At 39.6% G+C, this 25005-nt stretch overlaps 1 protein-coding gene across 3 annotated transcripts in view; it reads right to left on the minus strand.

Moving 5' to 3' along the window:
- The window catches only part of LOC101476947 (phosphatase and actin regulator 1), a 50390-nt gene that overhangs the window by 24549 nt on the left and 836 nt on the right, over window positions 1-25005 (minus strand). Inside the window, exons 1-2 of one of the 3 annotated variants that reach the window (XM_076876470.1) lie at window positions 6652-6671; window positions 3148-3312 (exon numbers count right to left, since the gene is read on the minus strand). In XM_076876470.1, the coding sequence (XP_076732585.1) occupies window positions 3148-3286 (139 nt within the window). In that variant the 5' untranslated portion in view covers window positions 3287-3312; window positions 6652-6671. The other 2 variants (XM_004542750.6, XM_004542751.2) reach the window with 2 other exon arrangements.

Consider the following 25005-nt stretch of genomic DNA (forward strand, 5'->3'; position numbering starts at 1 on the left):
GGAGACTCAGCTGAGAGCATATTAAATGAAACTGGCATATCTAAGTTCAGCCTCTACTGATCTGAGAACACTACATTTAGTTTTTTAGAAAAAAAAAGAAAAGAGAAAAAAAAAAAAAAAAGTAAATTCCACTGCGAAGTGACCCAGATAGTCAGAACACATCCTACAAACCCTGAGGCACAGTAGCTTAAAGTGGAGTCTTTTACTGAGGCGTTTCTCTCAGTCTGACTCTCACAAAAAACTGGAATAAAACTTTGATGGTGTCTTCTATCAATGAGGAACTCAAGCGTTAAACCTCAGACCTCAGAAGCTTGAGTGTGGCTAAAATACACTTTAACACCTATAAAGGACACAGCAGGCATGCAATAGGCAATCAACTTCTCCCTTCATACAGTGTACAATGGACACGTATGAAATATGTCCTTTTTGTTAAAAATCATGCGAACATCCAGCATGAGTAGTGCAATTGGATGACTGCTGTTCATAGGGAAATGTGCTAATTAGATTAAAAATAGACTCCCTGATAACATCAGACTACAGCATGCATGTTCTTTTGATAAATCTCTTCTCGCTAAAATCTCTTCCTGATACAAGCTGGCTGTAAAAATTTACCAAGCACAATAAGACAGCATGATAAGACATCCAGCTGTCAGATGCTTCTCCTCCCTCATTCCTTCCTGAGGTAAAGAGTGCAGCCTCCCAGAGCTGGCCTTCATCTGCTTAAGATCACAACACATTAATAATCCTCTACTGTGCCCAGTGTCCAATTATCCATGACAACATCTTCCTGCCCAGTGGCTGGTCTACTCCCTATTGATACAGGAGTTGTAATCAACAATAAGGTAAGCACAGACTACTTCAGACACAAAAGACAAACAAGGACCATCTAAGGCCAAGATCATAGCAATGCAACTATAACCACTGCACATTTTTGCTGATTGCTTAAGCAACAGACAAATACTCTAATACTCTTGCAGACAAAATGCTGTTTTCAGCTATTAATGATGGTGTACTAAAACAAGTCAATAGCTGGTAGTAGCATGTGGCAGCAGTGTTCTTATACCTGCTGACAACAGGTCAGTAATAAAATGAGGGCAAGTACACAACACAGTTTCCTTGATAAGGTGAAAAATTATTCCTTTAAACACAAACTTGCTAATGGTTATACTGCACAGAGTCTTTCTCGGAATCGGTCTGAAAAGAGCAAACTATTTAAAAAGAAGCACTAACTTTTCATACGACTGCATAAAGGCTTATAAAAACTATTTATTTTTCATTTTCCTCACATAACTGTACTTCACAGTCATGGCTGAAGTTCAATACATGGCTGGCCACGAGAAAAACATTTGTGTGCAGCGAGCCATAGGAAATAATACAGAACAGAGTGATGTTGTTGTCATGTTGTATGTGAAGCGCTTTAAGGGTTCACCAAGAAAATGTTACCTTTTCTAAATAAAACTTTTTTCTTGGATGGATATTTTTTTATTTCTCAATGAAGCAATAATCCATTTTCAGTAATCACAGGATTCCTCTGCACCATACAGTTAACCTACTTTCCTCAAGCTTAGCAGAATTTCTCATCTAGTGACTATACTAAGACAAAATACCAGCCATTGGGCCTTCTCTAAAATACGTCTAATGACTTATTAATCATTCTCTGACCATAAGATTGATGTTTTGTGAACACCTGGTGCAAACTTGCACCACGATGTGCCACTGGAACACATTGTTATTGTCATTAAAACTCTTCAATGATTCATGGTGTATAATTATTTTCATTAATGTTAACCTGGAAACACTTGTAATTATCTTAATAAAAACCAAATGTGCATTTCAATAATAAGGACGTGACCCTGTGAGTTTTCTTAGACGCTCTCTTGCTACAGTTAAAAATCCTTCTGCCAGCTCCTGTCATTTCAATTTATTGCACAATCGCACGCTTGTGGCTTCAATTCTACCACTGCCAGTTGCAGAAGTTCAGGCCACATTCCACTTATTTGGAACTTTCAGAGTTAGGTTCACGCTAAAAATGGATGAGACAGAGCTGTGGTCTCTCTGAGGCCAATGTGCCTGCCTGAGCATCGAAGTCTCTTGTGAGACTGCGTACCACCTGTAACTTAACAAGGTGATCATCAGTGGTATGGCAGCTCAAAAATGCCCATCAAAAAGGATTGAATAGAACAATAGTAGCAACAGCATTATTTGGGGACAGAAGCATTATGCACACAAAACAAGTGGATAACAAAAGCAATGAAAAGCGTCATTTCTCTCAGCTCCACTCAGCATTACCACCATTGAAACAGAAATTATCTTTTGTTGGCTCAGCTTTTGATTACTGTCCTTAACCACAACAAGAGAGATGCTATTATCACAGGGCTGACATGACTGTACCAGTGAACAGACAGAATCTCTGTGGCTGTGTTATCAAGTACACACTTCAAAAATGCAGTTTTTTTTTAAGTATTAAACAACTCAAAGGCAGCTACAGTTTAAAAAAAAAAAAAAAGTCAAGCACACATCTTGTACTTCTGACAAATGATGGAGCTGACGAAAAGAGGTCGCAAAAATTAAAACGGTCAAGACTCAAACAGCAGCCAAAGAAACCATGAGCAAACCCAACAGATACTGAATCATTCAGCAAACTCACACCAGAAAATGTTAATTGAATAATGTTACTAAATGAGAACATCCTGTTCTGTTCACACTGGATTTAGCTCCCGTCCATAAAAGCAGGGACGCTTCTTCGAGCCTGGGAGCTACAGTCTGACAAAGTGCCTCCTCCTTTCCAAGAGGCTGACAGAAAAATTCAGGATGTGTCAGTCGAGGAAAATAAATACAGCCGGATCTGAAGAGACCACGTCCTTCACTCGACCCTGACAGCACTGGGCTGAAAGATCAAAGCAACTCTAAAGAGACCTCAAAACATGAAACTCCAGCGCTACACTGAATCAATTTGCTGCATTGTGACTCACCCTGGAGACTGAAAAACGTAATCAATTTTTCTTTTGACCAAAGGATATGCATTGATTCCCCCCGCCAAAAAAAAAAAAAAAACTGAAACCACACAGGGTACAGTCTTTACAAGTATTGGAGTTATTATACTCGTGTCACTATTATGCGGATAAATTATGAAAAGATGTCACGTACCAGCTGATGTCTGCTTGAACTTCTCGCTCTTCTTCTTTCTCCATTTCCAGGGCTTGAGGAGCCGCCCCAGAGTTGCAAACTTGCTCCGCCGACGGATGGGTGGAGTGTGGGTACCAGAGACCAAGGACTCCGAGCGCATGGCGGCAAGCCTCTCTACTTCCTCCGCTGTAAGGGGGAGAGAAAACAAAACAAAACAGATTTAGTTTAGGTGAGGATCCAGAGGAGGTGATGGATAGTCTGGATGATAACTAAAGGCAGCAAACACTTTTGTTTTTTAATATCCAAGCAGAAATAATCTGTGCCAAGCAGCCTCCAGAATTCAGCACTAACTAGATGAGGCTGAATAAGAGCATAAACAAACCTGCACATCATATGGCATTATGCAGGATTTGCTCTGGGTCTAAACAGTTCTAGGCTGTAGACTGACTGATGAGCACCTCATTAAGGGGGAATATTTCAGCTCTTCATCAAATATTCACGAGGCCCGGCCCTATAATCTTTTAAGTACTGTTTGACTTCAGAAGCAAAGAATGTTAAGTAATTTGCTCAAACACAAAATATTACATGAAGAAATAACTGCGAATGCAAACGGCTACAAACAGCACTTAAAATGTAACACCAAGAGGAAAGCTGGCTGCTGGATAAGAATACAAAAGGCGGATGATTAATAACTAAGGGGACTCGAGCTGAAAATCTGACTTAAACCTACTTGGCAGCTTGTGAGATTTTAAAAAAAAAAGAAAAGAAAAAAGAATTACGCAATGCCAAAAAGCTCTTCTCTCTTCTCCTTACTTTAAAACCTAATCTTTAAACTTAGTCTTTTATGTAGTCAAAAAAACATTTCATCAGAATAGCAAAATATCGCAAATGCAACTGCGTGCAAGAACAGCCGATTAGTCAGGACAATGCATGTTTTTTAAACTGCATTTTTTTCTACTAAGCAGCCAGTGAGTTCCATTACTTTCCATACTTTCGAGATCAGCTCGCCTCGGTTGTTTAAATTAATCATCTCTGCATTTATAATTGCCAAAATACATCATTACTGAATGATAAATGTGCAGACTTTTCAAATCAGTTTGCACATGCACCCATACAGAAACTGCACAATCTTGCAGCGAGAGCGATTAAGACAAACAATAAACAGACATTTTTTTTTATTAGAATGAACAGCATCGCTTGGGAATGTCTTAGAATTCTCTCAAAACTCTTGGAAGCTATTAAAAAGATGACACAAATCACCTTTAAAGTATCTTATGAGCATGCAGCAGAAGCAAACAGAAAAACTCAAAAACCGCCAAAGAAACCCCCTAAAATCAGCAGTGTTAAAAGTCCAGAGCCTGGACGCACGAGGTGACCCTCTAGCACATCGTGTCACGTCTGTTGTCAATGTCACCCGGTTGCATCAGATCATCACCCATGACATGCAGTCAGGGAATCTGAGGGTGTTTGTTTGTTTGTTTATTCTTTTAATAATTGCATCACTTTTGCAATGTTTGCCAACACAGACATGCCGCTTAACAGGACAGCCGCCTCCCTGGGGCAATGAGACAGTAAATAAATGTGGCGATAATGCAGTGCTGAAATCAGTCCCACGGACCATTATTTGAATGCTCTGCAGCATCCTTGGAAATCCTTCCACCACAGCACTCTATAAATAACCCAGCAGTCAGTGTTAATTGAATCCAGGAGAGATTCAAATGGTTTCGTTAGCAGCCTAAAGGCCAGATAGAGACAGGAAGACAACGAGCTCTAAGTTGAGCCACATCCAGGAGCCAAGTAACAAGCTGCTGTACTGTATGACAGAGAGAGTGGCAGTAATGACTCACTGTTAGCAACTTCAGTGCTTAGGGCATTGCTTCATAACATTAAACACTACTTAGTGTTAAGTACCACAACCTTAACTCAAAAAGGAGTATGGGTTTGAAAATATATATTTATATATACTTTTTTTTTTATTATAATTATTTTTTAAATGCACACAATAGAAACTGCAGTAAAGCAGTTGGGCCTTCCTGTGAAGATGAAACCTCTGGATACTATCTCCCCACAGGTGTAGGTATCTCAGTGTGCACTCAAAAGCCCTCTTATCCCAAAATACAGTGTTTACTACCAGATTTATTTCTTTTTTTTATGTTGTTGTGCTGAACTATTTAAAACCAGTACACATAGAATCAAAGTCTACACTGTAAATGTGTGATGATGCAATTGTAATTGTGAGAAAATCCTAAAATCTGCACAAGAAAAAAATAAGGAAATCCTCTTCCAAGTGTCCAAATTCATTGGATTTTCCCCTTTTCTTCCTCTTCTTGACATCAGTCTGATTGCACGGCAGAATCCTTATAACCTACATTCTCCACCACTGTAACATGAGCAACTGATGCTGCTGGTTTTAATTAACAACACTTTTTTGCATGCCAAGATGGCTGAGTGATGATGTAATGACACCTAAGTGGGGGGGGGAAAATAGGCTTTGTGCAAACAGCCTGCACAGCTTCATGCTAGAGGTTAATACTGAGATCTAATGACAATAAAAAAAACAAAAGACGCAGCGTATTTTTGCGGTCAAACGACAATTAACAGTTCAAAATATGAGCAGCCCAACCCTGTAAGAAGTTCTGATCCAGTCAGAGGCAGTTTCCACAGCAGCAACAGTGATTCACTCTCCTTCAGGAGAGTGGTGTCATTTCAATGCACATCGACACTAAAATAATATAATCTATCCCTCGAGGGGAAAAAACACTATATCCTCAACTGTATCCTCACACAGCCTGCTTATCAAATCGCATATTAAAAAAAAAACCCCAAACAAAACAAAAAACAGAAGCAACGTAGCCATCTTCAGATGTGTGCATCCTGGATGGTAACAGCTACCGCAAACCTACTATGGGCGAAACCACACAAGGTTTGAGCCTACTCACCGTCCTGCGTGTCGTTTCCGCGGCTGCAATTGCTGCAAATGTGCTTTATCTCTTTCCCGATATGACAGTGGATCGTAAAAGGCATGGTGTTGTTGTTGTTATTGTGCGGATGCTGGCCGTGCCCCTTCTTGTTGTTCAGAGACATTATTTTGACCAAGCTGAACGCCTTTTTCTTAGGTTTCTCCACCGCCACGGGCGTGTTTTCTCGGCATCCCGTGGTAAACCAAGTGCCGTGCATGATGGTGGGCGCAGGATCCACGCTCGGGTAATTGGCCGTCTTGAACATCGGGAAGCGAAAACGGAGCGGTGCTTTAAACGGAGCGGCGTTACTACGTTGTGGGTTTAAATTAAAGGGCCATGGATCGAGTCCTACCTGACCTACTATAGCAGCTTCTAAGTATTTGGTCGCTTGTCTCTTCGGTAATCCCACACCTTTACCTGAGATCCCAAAATGTGCAGCCTACTTGGTTGCGCAACGCAGAAGTCGCTGCTGCTGAGAGAGAGAGAGAAAGAGAGAGGGGGAAAAAATCTGCTGCCAAATCCAAGAGAGCTAATAATAAAACCGAGGCTGAATGGCAGTGACTACCTTTCACTCCCAGAGCTGTAGACTGCAGTCGGTTGTGGCTAATCCACGATTAGAGGAGCTGAGGAGTGAGTGCCTGTGATTGGCTGCTAGGTACGCGCTTCTAATAGGCCAGCCTGGACGCAGGAAAAGTTGCTCCTCCATCCACAAGATCACAGTTAACTATTTCTTCTATTATTAAGCTGCCTAATATGACAGTGCCATTTGAAGCAGCCGCAAAAACCACAACACAAACTAAGTAACACATCTAAGCATATTAAGTATAAAACAATTTGTTGTGCTGTGTGTTTGGGTGAGATGGACATATTGATTTTATACTGAGAAGATCTCAAACATATTTAATCAAAATATTATTAGAATTACTTCACAAACTGAGATGACTGGAATAGTAATGGGTCCAAACACTTAGACGGGTGAGTGAATGTTAGACACAGTGATTCAAATTATAACAATGCTACTGATTCCCATAGTCAGTGCATCCCGCAGCTATGGAGAACTTTGTAAAACACAACAATATATATACACACAGTAGATGATGTCATCAAATGTAATAGCTTAAAAGGCATGCTGACATCATTCAGCTTAGAGAGCTTCCGATACAAAATACATAGTGAAACAATGGAACGTAACAAACCATGCAAATTAAGCACTTTAAGGCTGCTTCCATCACACCTATGTGCACACTTGCTGAAGGGCAGCAAAGATGACTGTAGAAAAAACCCCAACACCAATCTAATGCGGGCATGACACCAGACAAGTGCTGAGAGGTCAAATTAAAGAAACAAACAAAGGGAGTTTAATCAGTGATCTGAAAGCAGAATGAGAGGGCTCAACCTGAAGAAAAGAGGCATTATGATGCCCTTTCTTCAAATCACAAATTCCAAATAGCTACGCCCTTGATCCCCAAAGTTACTGTTCACATTCTGGAATAATTGATAGTATTAACAGGCGGTTAATAAGCCTTTAATTGTGAAAAAGATAACGGGAACCCCACGGCATTTCCAAACATGTTTCAAAGCAGCGCATGGTTGTGAAGCTGGGGTGGGGTGGGGGGTATCTTTGATGTTCCTTCAATGAGCTGCAGCTTATTCCACTGACATCAAAGCGCTCTCTGAAATGAGGGACAGAGTCACGCAGATTTACTCACACCACGGTGCAATGCAGTAGTTGCTCTTAGTTGCCTCTCTTTGGTGCAAAGTTTGTTTGCACTGATATGTGTTAAACTTTAGGACCCCGTGAAGCAGAGTTTTTCTTTTTTAATATACAAAACATTTTGCAACAAAGAGTCAGGGTTTAGCAGATAACAGGGACAAAATTATCTCCCTTACTATGCAAGGAAGATAACATTGCACCAAAGTGTGACTCTGTACAGTACATGCGTGCTCGCTATAGAACGAGGAGCAACAGCCCTGATAAACTCAAGAAACCTGCGTTGCTTTCTTCCTGTGCCGGCCTGATAACAGCATTCACTCTGTTTGCTGCCGCCCAGCCAAATAATTCTGATAGAGGAACACAAAATGCGCTTAAATCAATAGTGATGTGTGCCAAGACTCATGCATGCTAGCCTGTGTAATTCATCCTCAGCTTTTGTCTTACAAGAAACAAATCAAAGGCAGGCTATATGTCGGCTGCAAGGAAAGAATAATAACGTGTGTCAGTGTTGTTATGTAACTACTGTGTGACGCAGTGTTGGTCAGGGCTTCACATGACTCACTTTTAATCAGCTGACCACAGTTCATGCCTTTTGTGACGGGGTAAAATGTTCTCTTTTTGCTATCTTTCATGAGTTTTTGTTGTTTAAATGTTTGATTTCTTTCACTTGTTTCATTTCACTGGTCACTGTCTATGACAACTCTAGTTATGGAGCTTGGGTATGCATTGGCTCCATAGTTATATTCAGCTTATTGGGACTTGTTCTTGCATAACCCCACTAGTGTTCGCAGTGACATTCAATAAAAATGACACACCACGTTGCTTACTGTTCATTACTTTAACTGAACCACAACCATAGGGTTTTAATTCTTTTTTTTATTTTTTTATTTGGCTTCCATCCATCCATTCAACCGCTTATCCAGTTCAGGGTCACGAGGAGCAGAAGCCTATCCCAGCTGCCATAGGACACTAACACAGTGTTCCATGCATTTCAGCATAAATCTCCAAGATGACTGTGACTCTTAAAAGAAAAAGACTTTCATGTTGATGACAACATACCTGACACTTGTCACAAACTCTCACAATAAACTTCAACTGTCAGAATAAGCTCAGGTACAGCTGCTGAGAAGTGTCTGCCAGTCTATTCCGACTCATGCTCCTTCTGATAGAAATGCTGGCTCACAGCACTGTTTGCCAAGGAGTTTCAGTAAATATTAGTTATCTGCTTTTTCCCCCAAAAAACTTGTGAGGCTGTGTAAAATGTAAACAACATCAGAATGCAATGCTTTGCAAATCATTCAAACACTATTTATAACTGACAATGCAAGGTACAAAACCAACATATCAGATGTTTAAAGTGAAAAATATCAACGTTTTTGGGAAGAATGTGAGCTCATCTTGAATTTAATGCTAGCAACCCTCAAAAAATGGTACAGTGGCAGCCAAACACTAATTTTCAACCTAGATCTTGTGTAATTTGGCATAGCATGGCCTTTTCTCCCTGTTTCCCTTTCTCAAGAATGGTTTCTTGACAGCGATCCTTTCCCTGAGATCATTTCTGAGCAGCTTCAGTGAACAGTAGATGGATCAACTGAAGGTCCAGATGTATCTCTCAGATCCTGTGCCAGGTATTTGCTGGATTTATTCCTGTTTCTTACGATATGACTTTTTGATACTGTTCATCTGCTATAGATAGTTTTCAGGCCTTCCAATTCTTCTTTTGTCCTCCACGTGTCCAGTTTTTGCCAATTTGAAAAAAATAATAATAATAATTTAAAGACACACTGCACACCACACATGCTGAGCTATCGCAAGTTTTCAGCTAATATGTCTTTGGGAGTCACCTTGTAAGTACAACCTTTTTTGCTGTTTTTTTTCCTCAAGACAGAGTTTTGTGACTCTGTTTATTTCATATTTTGGATTCTGGTTCAAACTGGTTTCCATGGCTGCTTTGCAGATTTTAGGCTAAACAATCTTACAACTTCCGACTGAGCAGCCTGTCACTACAAATCTGCTGTTCCCATTCTCTGCGTATCTCTCTGTCTCTTCCCATCTGTCATTCTCTCACTGCATTATTATCTGCCTCGCTCACTCATAGTAAGACAGCACCACATTTCCTTGACACAATCTAGAAGATAAGATGATAAAAGTGCAGCGCTTTGCCTTTTGCACATTTTTTTTAATTTGCCACGGGGAAAATGTGAAGGATTTTATGGAACCGAATCTCAACTCTTTTATGAAGTTCCTGGCTCCACCTTCTGAATTAAGCCATATCTTTTTTATCGCAGGCAACAGAGTAATGTGACATGATTATGTAAAAATCCACAGACAGCAACACGTGTGAAACAATGTTAATTTATTTAAAACACGAGCACTTGTTATTTTGTTTGTTTTTGTAATAATTGTGCAGATACTAACCAGCTCAGCCACTTAAGCCGACAGAAGTGTTCATAGAAATGGTCACTAAGTGTCAGGGATTGTGATAACATGCCTGTAACTACCCTCTAGTAAACTGAAAATAAAAAGCTGCTCACTTCTTATTTCTGTCATATTTCATTTCCCTTCTTGTCTTGTTTATGTCTCCATAATCTTTCTTTATTGTTAATTAAACTGATAAGTTTTGAATGAAAGGTGCTGCCAGGATATGCTACATGTGGTAGGTGAAGTTAAATATAATTTACTCACTTGCATAAACTTAACAAAAGCAGCTGGGTAATTGCTTAAATATGAGTATTACTCACAGTAAAAAAGACTTTAGAAAAGTACATGCAGGTGTTACATTCTGCACTGTGTTGACACTGCAATCTGCTAGAAAACAAAAACAGAAGAACCTAAAATGAAATCATTGCAGTAGGAGGCATCCACTGCAGAGCTGCCCAGCTTTTTCCATGCAATAGTCTTTGCAATGCTGCCATCTAGTGGGGTCCGTTGGCATTTTGCCAACTCTAAATTCAAAGCACAAAAAATATTCAGTTTCGTCACCAAACATTTACACTGTGCAGCGACATTTATGGACTCCAAATGTTAAAATATCACGAACACTGTCTGTAATTGGGGGAAATATGATGATTTAACCCTCTCGCGTGCACGTTTGTGCGCCAAGACGCAGTGCGCAGAGTTACTTCCAAAGGAGAAGCGATGTGCTTCTGACCACCGGCTTCCATATTCCAGTTTTGCCATAGCTACGACGTTATTAGCAAGCAGCCATCTTCATCGCTAAATCAGGTTTTGTTAATTCAATTTTGTCCACTACAGCGCAGTGAGCGAGATATTAAAAGTAAGCGTTCAACACCCAACTAAGCATCAATAAATGCCCAAGTTGTGCGAGGTGATGCAGCACTACAGTGAGTTTCTCCCGTTTGCAAGTATCCAAAATCCTTCTGCTGTTTCCATTTGTGCTGCTCGGCTCCCTGCCTCCCTGTTCCGTGCTTCTTATCGTCCCTCCTCTGCAGCTTGTGTCTGCAGCTCAGTGGGAGATAGTGAAGCAGGGAGCTGTGATGTACTACGCTCTGCTGGAGGAATTCATTATCACAGTGCTGGAAATAGTGCCTGAGCCCCCCCCAACACACACACACACACACAGCGTACAGCTAGTTACCATGCACTGTACGTGCAAGGTAAGGAGTAAATACGAATATAAAATAATAATACCCAATCTTGATGAAAACGTGGAAGGGGCCAAATTACAAATTACCTAAATGGACAAATAAAAGATAACTGGCAGTCATTACCAAGCCCTCACACTCTGCAACATATTTACCTTCATAAGTAAGTTCCTAAACTGTCTACTGCATCTGAAAGGGCAGGGGAAGATGGCTGGCTGAATGGATTAATTGGTAATAAACGTAACAGTGATCAGTAATGATAATCAAGCAGCCATTCTGCATAATTACTGGCAATGAGTAATTCCCTTTTAAGTGTCTGAATAATTTTTCTACAACCGCTTGGCTGATAGTTTGACCCATTAGAACTAAAGAAGCAATAATCCTCAAAGGCACAAGAGCAAGCGTTGTCGATCACGTACTGCGCTACCACAGCGGACTGCACATTTTTATATGCACATCAGCACAAAAGCAGGCCTCTCTGCTTTTCTCCTGAATCTTGTTCATGGTGTCGAAACATAAACAAATATAAAGTGAAAGCATAGTTTTCACGCCAGATGAGAACAGGACCAGCGCACGCATTTCACACATTCACACTTAACATGCACATTTCCATTTTGACCTCCTCAGCCAGCTAAAATTGAACAACATATGCCACCAGGTGGTGCCAGAGATGTGCCTCAGTGTGGATTTCAGATCCAGTTGCTCTGCCCACAAACTATCCAGTGTCAACTGAGCAGAATGAACAGCCACTTTACAGAGCAGGATTCAGGGGTAGAGGCTCTTGTTAAACACCTGTCTGTCTTATATTTTTATATCTTTCTCTTTGTAAATTCTGTTGTTAGAAAATCTTCCAAATGGAGCTTGGCCCTAAAGATAACTCAGCTCTGCTGGCTAGATTGAAAATGTCAAAAAAAATAAAATTATTATATAAATACATATGTCTTGCCATATGCTTGTTAGCAGTATAAATCAACCCAGAGCCAAGTAAAGATGAGGGCAAAATTATTAGGTATGAAGTGAAAAGGTTTTGTTTAGAATATCCCAAGAGCTTGTTTAACAAAGGAAGGGATTTTCAGCATAGCATTTCCAAACATGGTAGTTTTCTTTAGAAAGCATAAATTACTTCTATTTGCACACAATAACAGAATTATTTCAGAAAAGAAAAATGACCATAGTCAATATTTTGAACCCCCCTGAAAAACTGACATTTTTATAGTAGTGATGTGCTTTAACTTCAAGTGTTTAAAGCTTGTGAAACGTGAGACATACAGGTTTCACCTTTGATTAGAGAAAGTGTTGTGCCAAAAACCAAAGTTTGAACGTGAGAAAAACAATTGTTGACACTCATAAAGGAAGAGGTGGATATAGAAAGTTATCACAGCATTTCTGAGTGTCAAGAAATGAAGTGAGAAGTATCATCAAGGAATTAAAGAGAGCCACACAGTACAGAATAAGACAAGCAGACGTAAGAAGCAAAAGATATCAAAGTCTTTGAAAGAAAACTAGTGAGAGATGGGTCTACAGACCCCACATCATCTGGCAAGACACTAACAAATGACTTAGCCAATTCAGGAGTTGTAGTTACAGAGCAGACAATCATTAAAAATGTGCACAGGAACGGACTGTGAGTTTGCAGACCAAGAGGAGATCCACTTCTGCAAAAGAAGCATGTTCAAGCCAGACTGAAGTATGCTAATGACAACCTGGAGCTTGTCCTTTGGGCAGACAAAATTAGAGCTCTTCACCCACAGAGACACTGCATATGTTTGGAGAAATAATGGAGAGGCATACCACCCAAAGAACAGGTTGCCTACAGTGAAACATGGTTGGTGGGAGTATTAGGCTGTGAGGATGCTTCAGTGCATCGGAAACTGGGAATCTCATCAAGTTGGAAGGGCTCATGGAGAAAGAATATGTGAAGATTTTGAAAAAAAAAAAAAAAAAAAAGTTCAAGCAGTCAACAGAAAAAACCCTCCTATTATTTACTATAAACCTAATAAAATAAATGTACAGTCACTGGATAGCAGAGTATTTATAAATGTGCAGAAGTATTGCAAGGAAAGTTTTTTGTTTTTTTTTAATTAAAACCAATACTGGACTTACTATATTTTACATAACCGTGTTTAGAGTAAAACAACAACAACAACAACAACAAAACTATGTGCTTATGTTTTTACTGAATATTGTCACATCTATAACTAGTAAGTAAGTGTAAGTCATTCACTTCCCTGGGAGCCATTCAAAGGCATCCTGAGACAAACATTTAGGTCCAGAAGTTTTTGGGCAGTAACACATTTTCTTTTGTAGTTTTGCTTCTGTACACCAGCTCAGTGGATTTTAAATCAAACAGTCAAGTTGTGATTGAAGTGCAGACTTTCAATTTGAATTGAATTAAAATTCAGCTTTACTGTTTTGGAATTACAGAACTGTTTGTACATAGTCTCAAATTTCCAGAGGTATCAATGTAATTAGACAAAATAACTTAATTTTTAAATTTAGGAATTGTTTTTTAATATTTGGATGAAAATCCTTTGCAGTCAATAACTGACTGAAGCTGAGAACCCATGTACATCACCAAATGCTGTGTTTTCTTTGTTGACATGCTATGCTAGACCTTCACTGCAGTGGTTGCTTGTTTGTGGGTCTCTCTGCATTCAGTAATGTCAGTGACTGAAAATCACACTCATGCTCAACTTATTGGGTTGAGGTCACATGTTTCAATTGTCATGAGTTTCAAAAATAAATGTTTTTGGTGGTTAGGTTGCCATTTTTATTCTACAGCTGGTTGCAGCTGAGTCATATCAGCAACTAAAGTTGGACAATGATGAAGGCCATGGCTGTCATATCATGATTCATGTGTATTGCTAAGGATCAGCAGAGGCATAACTCGCTTTGAAGTGAGTACAAAAAGGAAAGAAAAGACAGCCTTGAAAAGATAAATTCAGAAATGATAAGGAATGTAGGGCAGCAGCCTGTTGTTTTGAGTGAACACCAAGGAGCCTCCGTTGAAGTAACACTTCAGCCTTTTAATGAAGGCTAGTCAAATGACAATACAAACAAAAATAATAGTTTTGTCATTTACAAACTCAGAGGAAGGCAACAAGAAACCTTTTGAGTGTTTTGTTCATGGCCAGAGTTTTGGTTCCGGTAGCAAACTAAAAAGGCACGAGATGACTCAAAAGATTTTGGTTCTGAGTGATAAACAGAATTGGTTGCTTGGGTTCTCCTAGCCAAAGTATTTTTTGTGAGAAGATAAACTTACATCCTAAGCCAACAATTTGTATTTGGAAAAATTATTCTAAAAAGTAAAAATGAGCTACCATCAGTGGCTGTGGCACCAACACATAACAACTCTTCAAATTTCAACAATATTTAAAAGAAGACTAGAAGATTTGTGTGACAGCCAACAAAGTTCTACTACCCTAACTCATCATCCCAAACAACAACAGGCCAAAACAACAAGTTTTTCTAGAGTGAAGCAGGACCTTCAAATGTTACAACAGTGTCAAAACCTGCTGCATTTGTGGGATTTTTTGGTAAATTACTTCTAACTTGACAAGACACACTAGACACCTCTCAGCGCAGAGTCCTTGTCATTGTTCTTATTGCTGGAAGGATTTTGATAACTATGAAAAATGCGAGACACACAAAGAAGAAGAATGAATTTAAATGGAATGAAAAAGAAACTGTAGCAGCTGCAGAGGGCCACTTGGTTAAATCTAACACCATCAAGAGCACCATGTGTGATTAGAGACTTTCAGAAACTCATGTAAGACACTAATCCAAGTCAAGTTAGAGACTCGTATCCCTGATACTTTCTTGTGGTCGTGCAAATTGGTTTGATATGAGCAGAACAACAACAAAAAAGCGTACTGGTGTGCTGACTGCCAAAATGTTACACAAGCCAGGACTACTAAAGGATCATGAAAAAGTTCACACTTCATATCTCTCGCTTATCTAATTCTGCACCAGACAAAGAAGACCATTCTCACTGTGGGAAACGGTTCAGTACAAAAGACTGTTTGATACACATATGGTGAAGCGTACAGGGGGGCTACCCATGGTCCATCTGCAGGAAGAAATGCTATCAAAAGACATACCTCAATCAGCACAAACATGCAGGACCGGAGCACCCATTTGTCTGAGATGTGCCAAAAGCTTTACAAGAAAATCTCACCTCTGTGACCACAGAGAAAAGGTACATTTGGAAGTCAGTCCTGTGGACGTATTGAAACTACTTATGATTTGTTTTCAATCTATAAATAATCGTCTTGTGTAAATGCCTGAAAAGCTCTCATATAATATTTCTGCACTGTATACATGACAAATTTTATAATCCATTAACAGATTTGCACATAAACTAAAACATTTAGTCTGACAATGTGAATGGTTCATTCTGCAGGGATTGTAAGTCTAAAATATGCAGATCTCTGGAAGATTTCTCCAAGAGCTCAAGAAACCCAAAGCTATATAATTTAACAAGGCGGAGCCAGACTCTTAATTGGAGTGATTCTACATGAATTCATTCCAAATGGGAAGTCACAAAGACTGCTTCCTGTGAAGTGCACATCCACAAGGGTTATAAAGTGCTGAATTATCTTTAATGACTTACTCACAGCATGAAGAAACCTAATAACTGTAGAGCAGAAACAAAAGTTAACAGCCGACAAGTCAAATGAATAATTTTTCAAGCAAATTGTCTGCATGGTAAATTTGAGACATTACTACTCGAGGTTCTGAAAAAATCTGAAAAACTGCATTGTGTCCTTAAAAATGGATGATTTCATCAGAGCCAGGGTTCTGAATCATCCTCAGTTTAACAGCCTTCTCACTAACTAAATGACATTACACGTAACGTGCTGTACTTCACCAAATTAAGTAACAGACAAATCTGTATATAACAGAAATATATTTTCACTGTTTGTTTACACGCGCACGCGCGCGTGCACACACGTATGGGTCCTCAGTTATTTAGAAAAAACAAAAACAAACAAAAAACAGGACATTTTCTGTAAAAAAAATGGAAAATTGTCCACTTGATGAGCTGCAAATCCTTTCTTTTAAAGACTGAGACAGTCAAATCGCTGTTCACCTGTGTTAGGCAACTAATGATTTTTCTTGTATCAGTCAGTTGATGAAATCAAAGGAGCTTGCAAAGAAAAGCGTCTGGACTTCTTTAAGTTGCTTGAAGACGTTTCACCTCTCATCCGAGAAGCTTCTTCAGTTCTAAGGTCAAATGGTGGAGAGTCAGGGGGGTCCTTTTGTCCCTATGTGGGGGGATACTCCCACTAGGTTTATATCTGGGACTCTCCACCATTTGACCTTAGAACTGAAGAAGCTTCTCGGATGAGAGGTGAAACGTCTTCAAGTAACTTAAAGAAGTCCAGACGCTTTTCTTTGCAAGCTCCTTTGACTACGATGACCTGGATGACTGAGAATCTTCACAGACAGTTGATGAAATGTTCATAAAGCTCTTGCGAGCAATGTATCTCTTTTATGTAAATGACATATTCAGTTAATATACATATTTTTAATCAGTAACTAACACAGTGAGCTTTCATTAATAGAGCTTTGCAACACTTTTGAGTGTATGAACATTTAAATTGCAAAAAGTGAAAGTTGCACCAGCAGGGAGCAGTGGTGCTCCAAGGACTGCCCTAATTTCATCTTCCAGAGGCAGACTGTAATACACTGACATATCATATTCATCTCCATTATAATGATATACATTTTCACACATCCTCTCTTATGAAATGAAGACAGGCAACAGGCTTTAATGACTGCATCTTTCAAATTTGAAACGATTTTTGGACAGAACATTGTGCTGCTGAACATTTGTATCTGTCTTTTATGGTTTTACAGGACAAACACACGACTTTGTAAAACTTTCCTTACATTGGTTGTCTAAACCACCAGCCTCTTCTGTCCCAGGGTTTCAGGTTTTCCTTTTTACTGTTTTTTTTTATTTGTCTGTCAAGTAAATAATTGTGTTGCTATTTGATAAATAGCAGCTTTTTGTTTAAAATCTCTTGTTGTAAGAGCACATTAGATGTTAATCCTATTTGTGGTGATCGTGGCTCAAGAGTTGGGAGTTCGCCTTGTAATCGGAAGGTTGCCGGTTCGAGCCCTGGCTTGGACAGTCTCAGTCGTTGTGTCCTTGGGCAAGACGCTTCACCCGTTGCCTACTGGTGGTGGTCAGAGGGCCTGGTGGCACCAGTGTCCGGCAGCCTCGCCTCTGTCAGTGCGCCCCAGGGTGGCTGTGGCTACAATGTAGCTTGCCATCACCAGTGTGTGAATGACTGGATATGTAAAGCGCTATATAAATACAGGCCATTTACCATTTAATAAAGCTAGCAGAAAGGAAAAGGACAGAGTACCTCATATTTCACTACCAGCACAGAGTCTTTTGTAATACAGTTTGATTATATTTGTAAAAAAACATCACAGTATTTGAGAGCAGGTTAGTGGAAACTGAAACAGAAGAAATTCCACAAAATCAAAGCAATCCCCAATGAGCTCTGCAGTAATTAGTGGCAGGCAGACTGTGCCACTCCTCTGGGATGTTCTTGCTGTCTGTGTCTGCAGACGCTCTGAGTTTTCTCTGACTAAGTCTTTCATCTGTCATTCTCTCAGAGAGCAGCGCACTACAGAGGGGGCGCTCAGCTAAAGAGCTTTGGTCCCCTCTGGCCTCTTCTGGCTCTGATAAAGTTAAGACGAATATCATTTAGTTTCAGGCACCGGTAGCTCAGTAATATAAAAAAAACTTCACATCAAGAATTTTCCTGATTGCTGATGACCTACTGAATGACCGCTGCCACATATTTTCAAAGTTTAAGGTGTAACGCACTACAGTGGTGCCTGCATTATGAATGGCTGAGTGACAGGACAATATCTTTAATTAATCATAGTGACTCTGAATGTCCCAACAGAGGGATAACAGCAACAGTGAAAGGGAGGATTTTGCAAAATGGTACAGAGAGCTGGCATGATGTATGGTTTGGAGATGGTGGTGCTAACCAAATTGCAGGTGGTCGAGCTGAAGATGTTACTTTGGAGAAAAGTTTAGAGAGGCAAGGCTGAGATGGTTTGTGCAGAGGGAGGATATACTAGTAGTGGATATACTGGACAGGTTGTTGAAGGTGAGTTGTTGAGAGTTACCAGGCAGGAGGGAAAGAGGAAGACCACATAGGAGATTCATGGATTTAGTGAAGGAGAGGGTTAGTGCGGAAGAATAGGAAACTAGGGACAAGGTGAGATGGTGGCAGATGTTATAATGTGGCAACCCATAAAGGGAGGAGCTAGAAGAACAACTACAGTATGGATGAAAAACCCACCACTGTGTTTCATATTTTTTTAAGCACTGATAAAAGCAGTCTATATTAAATTAATATAAACGCTTCTGTAAAAGTGTAATGTTCTTGTACTTGAATGTTTTAAAGCTCACATGTTGAGAATTAGTATGTGATTACACTGTAGCTATTTGTTGTTAATAAACAAAGAATAAAAATGATGCAGTCTATGTTCTGCTTTGAGGCATTTATTCATGGTGTCACTTGAATTTGCTCTGCCGGGAGAGAATGAGGTGGTACAGTACCCATCTTGATGTTAACGCTAGAAATTGCCAATGAACCTAACCCTTTAAAGCCAAGTGTATCATATTTGATGCATGACATTTTGTGAGTTTTTGTCTTCTACATCAGCAGCGTGATCCTCCCCCGCCTGAAAAACTGAAATCAACTGCCTGATATAGCAAATAGGATTCCAACTGAACAAACTGAAACTCATATATGCAAATTAATATTAATTTTTGTAATTAGTCAGAAGGTTCACTAAACAATCCATTTTCAAAAAAAATACTTTTAAAAAATATTTTCTTATTTCATGGATCAGGCTTTAAAGGGCTAATCAAAAAAGGAGCATTATTTAGCTATAAGAGATCCTTCTTACATTTGGGAAGTTGAAGCTGGGCTGTATATCCATATACACATATATAACATATACAGATGTTGACAGTTGATGTTTTAAAAGAATATATTTGACTTAGAAAACAATATAATGGCAGATTGCATACTGCCTGGAAAATGCAGGCATGATTTACAATATTGTTTTCTTAAGGAAAACACAACACCTTTTTATTTCATTTGAATAGTTTCATTCCAAAATAAGCTCTGCACTATAACATAAAGTAACTGCTGAATATTATTTTAACAAAAATTTAAAAAATGCCTTTTTTTTGGACTACATAACAACTAATAATCCAAAAAATTATTCCATCAATATTTTTGTTGGAATAAATATTCACCTAGTTTAAAAATATTTGTCACAATATAGCTTAGGTTTACCATTAGAAAAAGGATGCAATCTTAAAGGAGGGCGAGTGGTGCAATGCAGCTTTGATTGAACTGAGTCCCAGGTTTGCGGCAGTGTTGAGGGGATTCTTACTCTGTGAAGACACTTACTCAGCAGAAAGATCCTAAAGGGCTGGTGCACTCTGGGAATTGCATTTGTGACACCTGTATCAAATTTCTGTCTTCATACATTCGCCTTCTCCACTTAACAGATTACACTGTACGTCTCTCAACTGGCTGACACCATCTGCTGAGAACATACATTTTACTGTCACTGCAGATAACAGGGATATCATCCACCCATCCATCTCCTGGATCCTGTGCGCAGTCTACGCTTGTGTTTTGCATTTTATTCCTTCATACGCAAAGTCATTCGATGCATGTGGCCTTACATTCTTTCAAAGCAGCATTAGAGAGTAATAGTGATTCAGACAGGGTTCTCGAGTCTAGTAATAATTGGTCCTTGGCCATGCTGCCTTTTTTATTGCAGCGGAATCCTTACCCATCTCTATCCAATGTGCATACACACTTACTATAAATAAAGCCCATAAGTACATCATCGTGCTGCGTTCTTTGGCTTGCGAGGCTTTTTGAAAAATGCGTTATTTCTCAGCTGGCATGTGGAAAGCATATCACAGCCAGAAGCCTTTTCCACACTTAAAAGTGTGACACGGAGAGGGAGAGAGATGAAAAGAAAGTGAAGAGAGAGAAAGATTGTTGAGAGAGAGAGAGAGAGCTGCAGCTTCCTGCAGGCTGTCGTAGAAGACACCTGCCTGTCTTTTAATTTTTTTTAATTTTTTTTTTTCCTTGAGAGGTTGGCAGGTGTTCAGGCCAGGTGACACTGATGGTTCTCTGATGGTTCACGGAGCAGGAACATCCAGTAAGAGTTCTGGATATAGCTTTGCTATTTTCTGCTCTCATTTACCCACTCATGTATTATTCAGACCCGAGATGCTTCAGCACAAGAAGGCACATTTGCAACCAAATAGAGAAGATGGGTGCCTGTTGTTTTTTCAGTCTCTCATAAGATGGTCTAAAATGTCAGCCACGCTCTGTATGCTCGTGTTTCAGAAATTGCAATGGGGGCTATGCGATAAATCACAAAAGACAGAGATTGAGAACTGATATAGATTTCTTGCTGCTTATTATCACTACTTTGTTAAACACATTCGCTAATTCCCTCTAACGTCTCTACAGACAGCTGAAGCATTTCAAATTCTACAGCCTCTGCACTTATTTCAGCCCCACTAGGTCATCAGAAATTCACTTTTCCTTTTAAAAAAAAAGGGCTGACAGCTTGAATTGATGATTGCTAATTCTGGTGGAAGTTGTCCTTGCAGTCACCTTTTACATTAAACTGGCTTAGATCTTCCTCTGTGGAAACAAATATGTATATTTAAATGCTGAAATAGCAAAAGGTAAGACAAAATAACTGCTGGCATCTTGCAAGGAAAACTACAGTTACATTTCTCCAGTCCAGTACAGACATACTGTAAAAGCTGTCATGTAAACCCAGCTGGCGAGCAGAGCTCTGCAGCAAAAATTTGCCCCGTCCCACCATGCATCTGTGTATTGATTGTACTCTTTAGGACAGCAGGCACTGCAACACGGAAAGAGAGAAGTAGAGAGCGGTGGGTGGTGAATGAGTTGAATTTGGCTTTTTTTAGCTTAATGTGGTTGCAGCACAGAAGCCAGGCTCAAACATCAAATTGTGAGACAGACAGAATGTGTCCAAGTGAAATGTTAACGCTGCTTCTCTTTGCGTCTTTCCACGTTTGGCTGTACATCTGAATTTGCAAGAATGTCTAGGATGAAAAGCCTCGGCATGCACATTGTGCACAGGCAAGACTGCAAATAAATATTAAATAAAATTTGCACAAAAGCCGAGGAAAGTATCCCAACATCTGCAGTGCAGCCAAGTCTGAGTTTATTTACATGCAGGCCAGGTATAAGAGCGGGAGCTCCAGCCTCCAGGCATCCCCACACAACATCCAGCTGTTTGCCATAACTAATATTTGTATAGTGGGTGTGCTGAGACTATTGTGGGGTATGAAAATCTTTGAAAACTAGGTGAGGAAGCTGGACTGTGTGTTAAGTCTAGAAAAACAGAACAAACAATGTACACCCACAAAAATATCTAAAGATAATAGTGGGAATCCAAACTGCCATAAGCAGGATTTTTGTACTAAGTGTTTATGAAATGATTAGCTAGAGGCAAGCTCTGTGTGGATAACATTTCAACACATCTCAACAGTGTGACAAAGTAAGAAAAGTGAAAAATCTATCTACTCCATAATATCAAATTGTGATTTTATCAATGTATTCTGGTATTAAAACAGATTGTATCTGACAATAGAAATATGGGAATCAATTATTTTCAACAAAAGGAGAAATGAGGGACTGAGACAGAATGATAGGTTAATTGTGATGGAAAAGATGTGAGAAAATCCAAAGAAGTCTGATCAGTTATCAGAGATATTTTAGTAGAAAATCAGAAGCGCCAGCTCCTTTTAACTGGGAGACTTTCTTGTGTGAAGCAGACAGAAAACAGATGGGGCTGTAGTCGAGCAGCTGAATGATAAGCGAATAAAAAACCAACAAGGCAAGCTCTTCCAGTTAAACAATGCTGTGTCAGCTGGCAAAGCGCTAACAAAGAACTGACATGTATGCACACTTTGTCTTCACGAAAGTTTACAGTGAAACGAATGCACGAGCACAAATCTCTGTTTAGTTTTTTGTTTTTTTGTTTTTTGTTAAAAACCCATAGACAGGATGCTTAGCTAAACAGTGATGATTCTCTGTCAGCTCACAGCTGCTATCCCAGACACCACGCATGTCTGTGTGTGTGTATGTGTGTGTGTGTCCTAATAATATAAAGCATCATGACAAGCGGTACAGACTGGAATCAGTCTTGACACATAGGTCAGCCGTCTGTCAACACCTACACCCCCTTTCGTGTTTTATCGTTGACAGCAACGCGGTAACTGATGCCTTTATGTTATTATGTCTGTGTGCAGAGCCATTTAACTGCAGGGCAAATTAGATAAGCACTGGCTCTACACAGGTCAGTGCAATAAAGCCATGTTTCATACGTGAACCCTAATTCCATTACAAACCCTTAGAGTACCTCTTATTTGTAAGCCTCAGCCTTATCTCTGTAAAAGTCAAAGTTACAGCAAAGACTGGGGACGCCTGATCCATGCATGGGCTAGCTAAACCTACTTTTAGTCTTAGGGGATAAAGCAAGACAAGATATGAACCTTCAGTTCATCTTCTAATGATCGCACAGATAAACCTTCCCAGATAAACTTTGCAGACATGAATGAACACAAAGCATAATAATCCCGTACAGGATTAGTGGTGTATTGATCATAATCTCATTATGCTCTCTTTCATTTATTAAAGGAAACAAAAACAACAACAACAAAAGCCAAAACATTTGTTTTTCATTTACCATATTTTCTTTCTGTGCAGAGAACTGGGGTGTGTTTAAACCATTATAAGAGTTTAAATGCATGACAGGTAACTATTCAATGTCTTGCTGTGAACTACAGAGAGATAATTGCTTAGTACTTGCTTCACATACTTGGCAGCCCTGGTCATTTATCTTTATTAAGCACCTGGGTGCACAAGCACAAGACTTTTGGTTTCCTTGGCAATAAGCAAGCTAAATCCTGCTCCACTTCTACAGGTGGAAGTGAGTCAACAGCACTGTTGTACAATTCGCCCCCGTACCATCTTTATGCTTTGTGTGAGCTCGATGGTAGAGTAGGAAAATAAAAATGAAGCACAGAGACAACTGACAGTGTCCTGTCACTGACAACAGGCTCGTCTCCACAGGCCAAACACTCACTGGTGAAAGCAAAATAGACTCGAACTGTTTCTTTTTTCCCCTCTTTTTCATATGTCAAGAAAAACACAAGTGAGCATCCGGTGCTGCCTGGGCTCGCACTGCACACCTGGGAGCTGTCAATACAGCTGCCGTGCAATGACAAGCTGCACTGGAATCCAAGCTGTCCTGATGTGAGACTGCACATGCTCCGCTCTTCAAGCATAAAACTGCATAAAATACTCTTAACAAGCGACCATTAACTGATTTCAAGGTTTGGCTTTTCAAATAGGATATGTACTTTGTTTATCCCAAAAAGCTGGGAAATTACTTTGTTGCAGCAGCCAAAACATGTAAACCAGCCTTGAAGCAAGTATTAGAAAGGTGGGAAAAGAAAAAGCTTAATTTAACTGAAAAAAGAAAAAGTAAAGATCTGAACAAATCAAAATCTAAATATAATACAATCTAACAAAGGACTTCAGGGGTTGTGGTATGAGGCAGGAAAGATTTTCTTTATGGGAGCATTTTACTGCTTATTTTTCTTGTAAAGTACTATGATGATGATGAGATGAGAAACACTTTATTTATCTTACATTTGGAAAACAATGATGATAATGATAATAATATGTGAATAATATGTGTAGATGATTTTCTTCCAAGCAAATTTCCTGTATTTTATGAATGTCTTACTCTTTGAGATTTGGAAGTGTTGCTCGGGGTGATGGGGGAGGAATTAAAGGTGCCACATTGGGTATTTTCACTCATTTTTAGGACACTTTGCAACCAAATGATTCATTGATGAATTACTAACACATGATTTCATAATGACGCGACACTGCTTTATCACTGTTCAAACTTCTTCTCATTAGCACAGTAATTTCATCTAAAGCCATCCTTTATAAAGATATTTGTGATATTCAGGTGAAAATATGTGCCATTGTGTGGTAGTTTCAAATAAAGAAAGGATCTTTTGAAAGCTACAATACATGGACATCTGGCCAACATCCAAACCTTACACACTACAGACATGGCAGCTTCAGCACCCTATACATTTTGCTGAGTGGATGATGGGTGTGATGCCAGCAAGCTGATACAGCAGGACAAGAGGAACTTCGCCAGCTTATTATATAGAAGCTTTATGAGAAAAGGAAAAACAGCAGGGCATGTGATTCAATTAATGAGACCAATAAGAGAAAACCACATTTTTGGCTGTGATACAAAACAAGCTATCAAACATCCTTCATAGTAGGCTGCTAACTGGCGTGACTGTGATGAGATCTGTCGCCGAAACAGACTGTTGGATGCAGCTTTGTAGTGTATCATAATCACACTGTAGTGCAGAAGATCTGAATCCGGTTGACTCAGTCAGCATAAAATGCCAAATCACCATGGTAACAGGGGATGCAACACACTTTGCACAGGG

Source organism: Maylandia zebra, linkage group LG18, assembly GCF_041146795.1.
Source record: "Maylandia zebra isolate NMK-2024a linkage group LG18, Mzebra_GT3a, whole genome shotgun sequence".
Classification (NCBI taxonomy): Eukaryota; Metazoa; Chordata; class Actinopteri; order Cichliformes; family Cichlidae; genus Maylandia; species Maylandia zebra.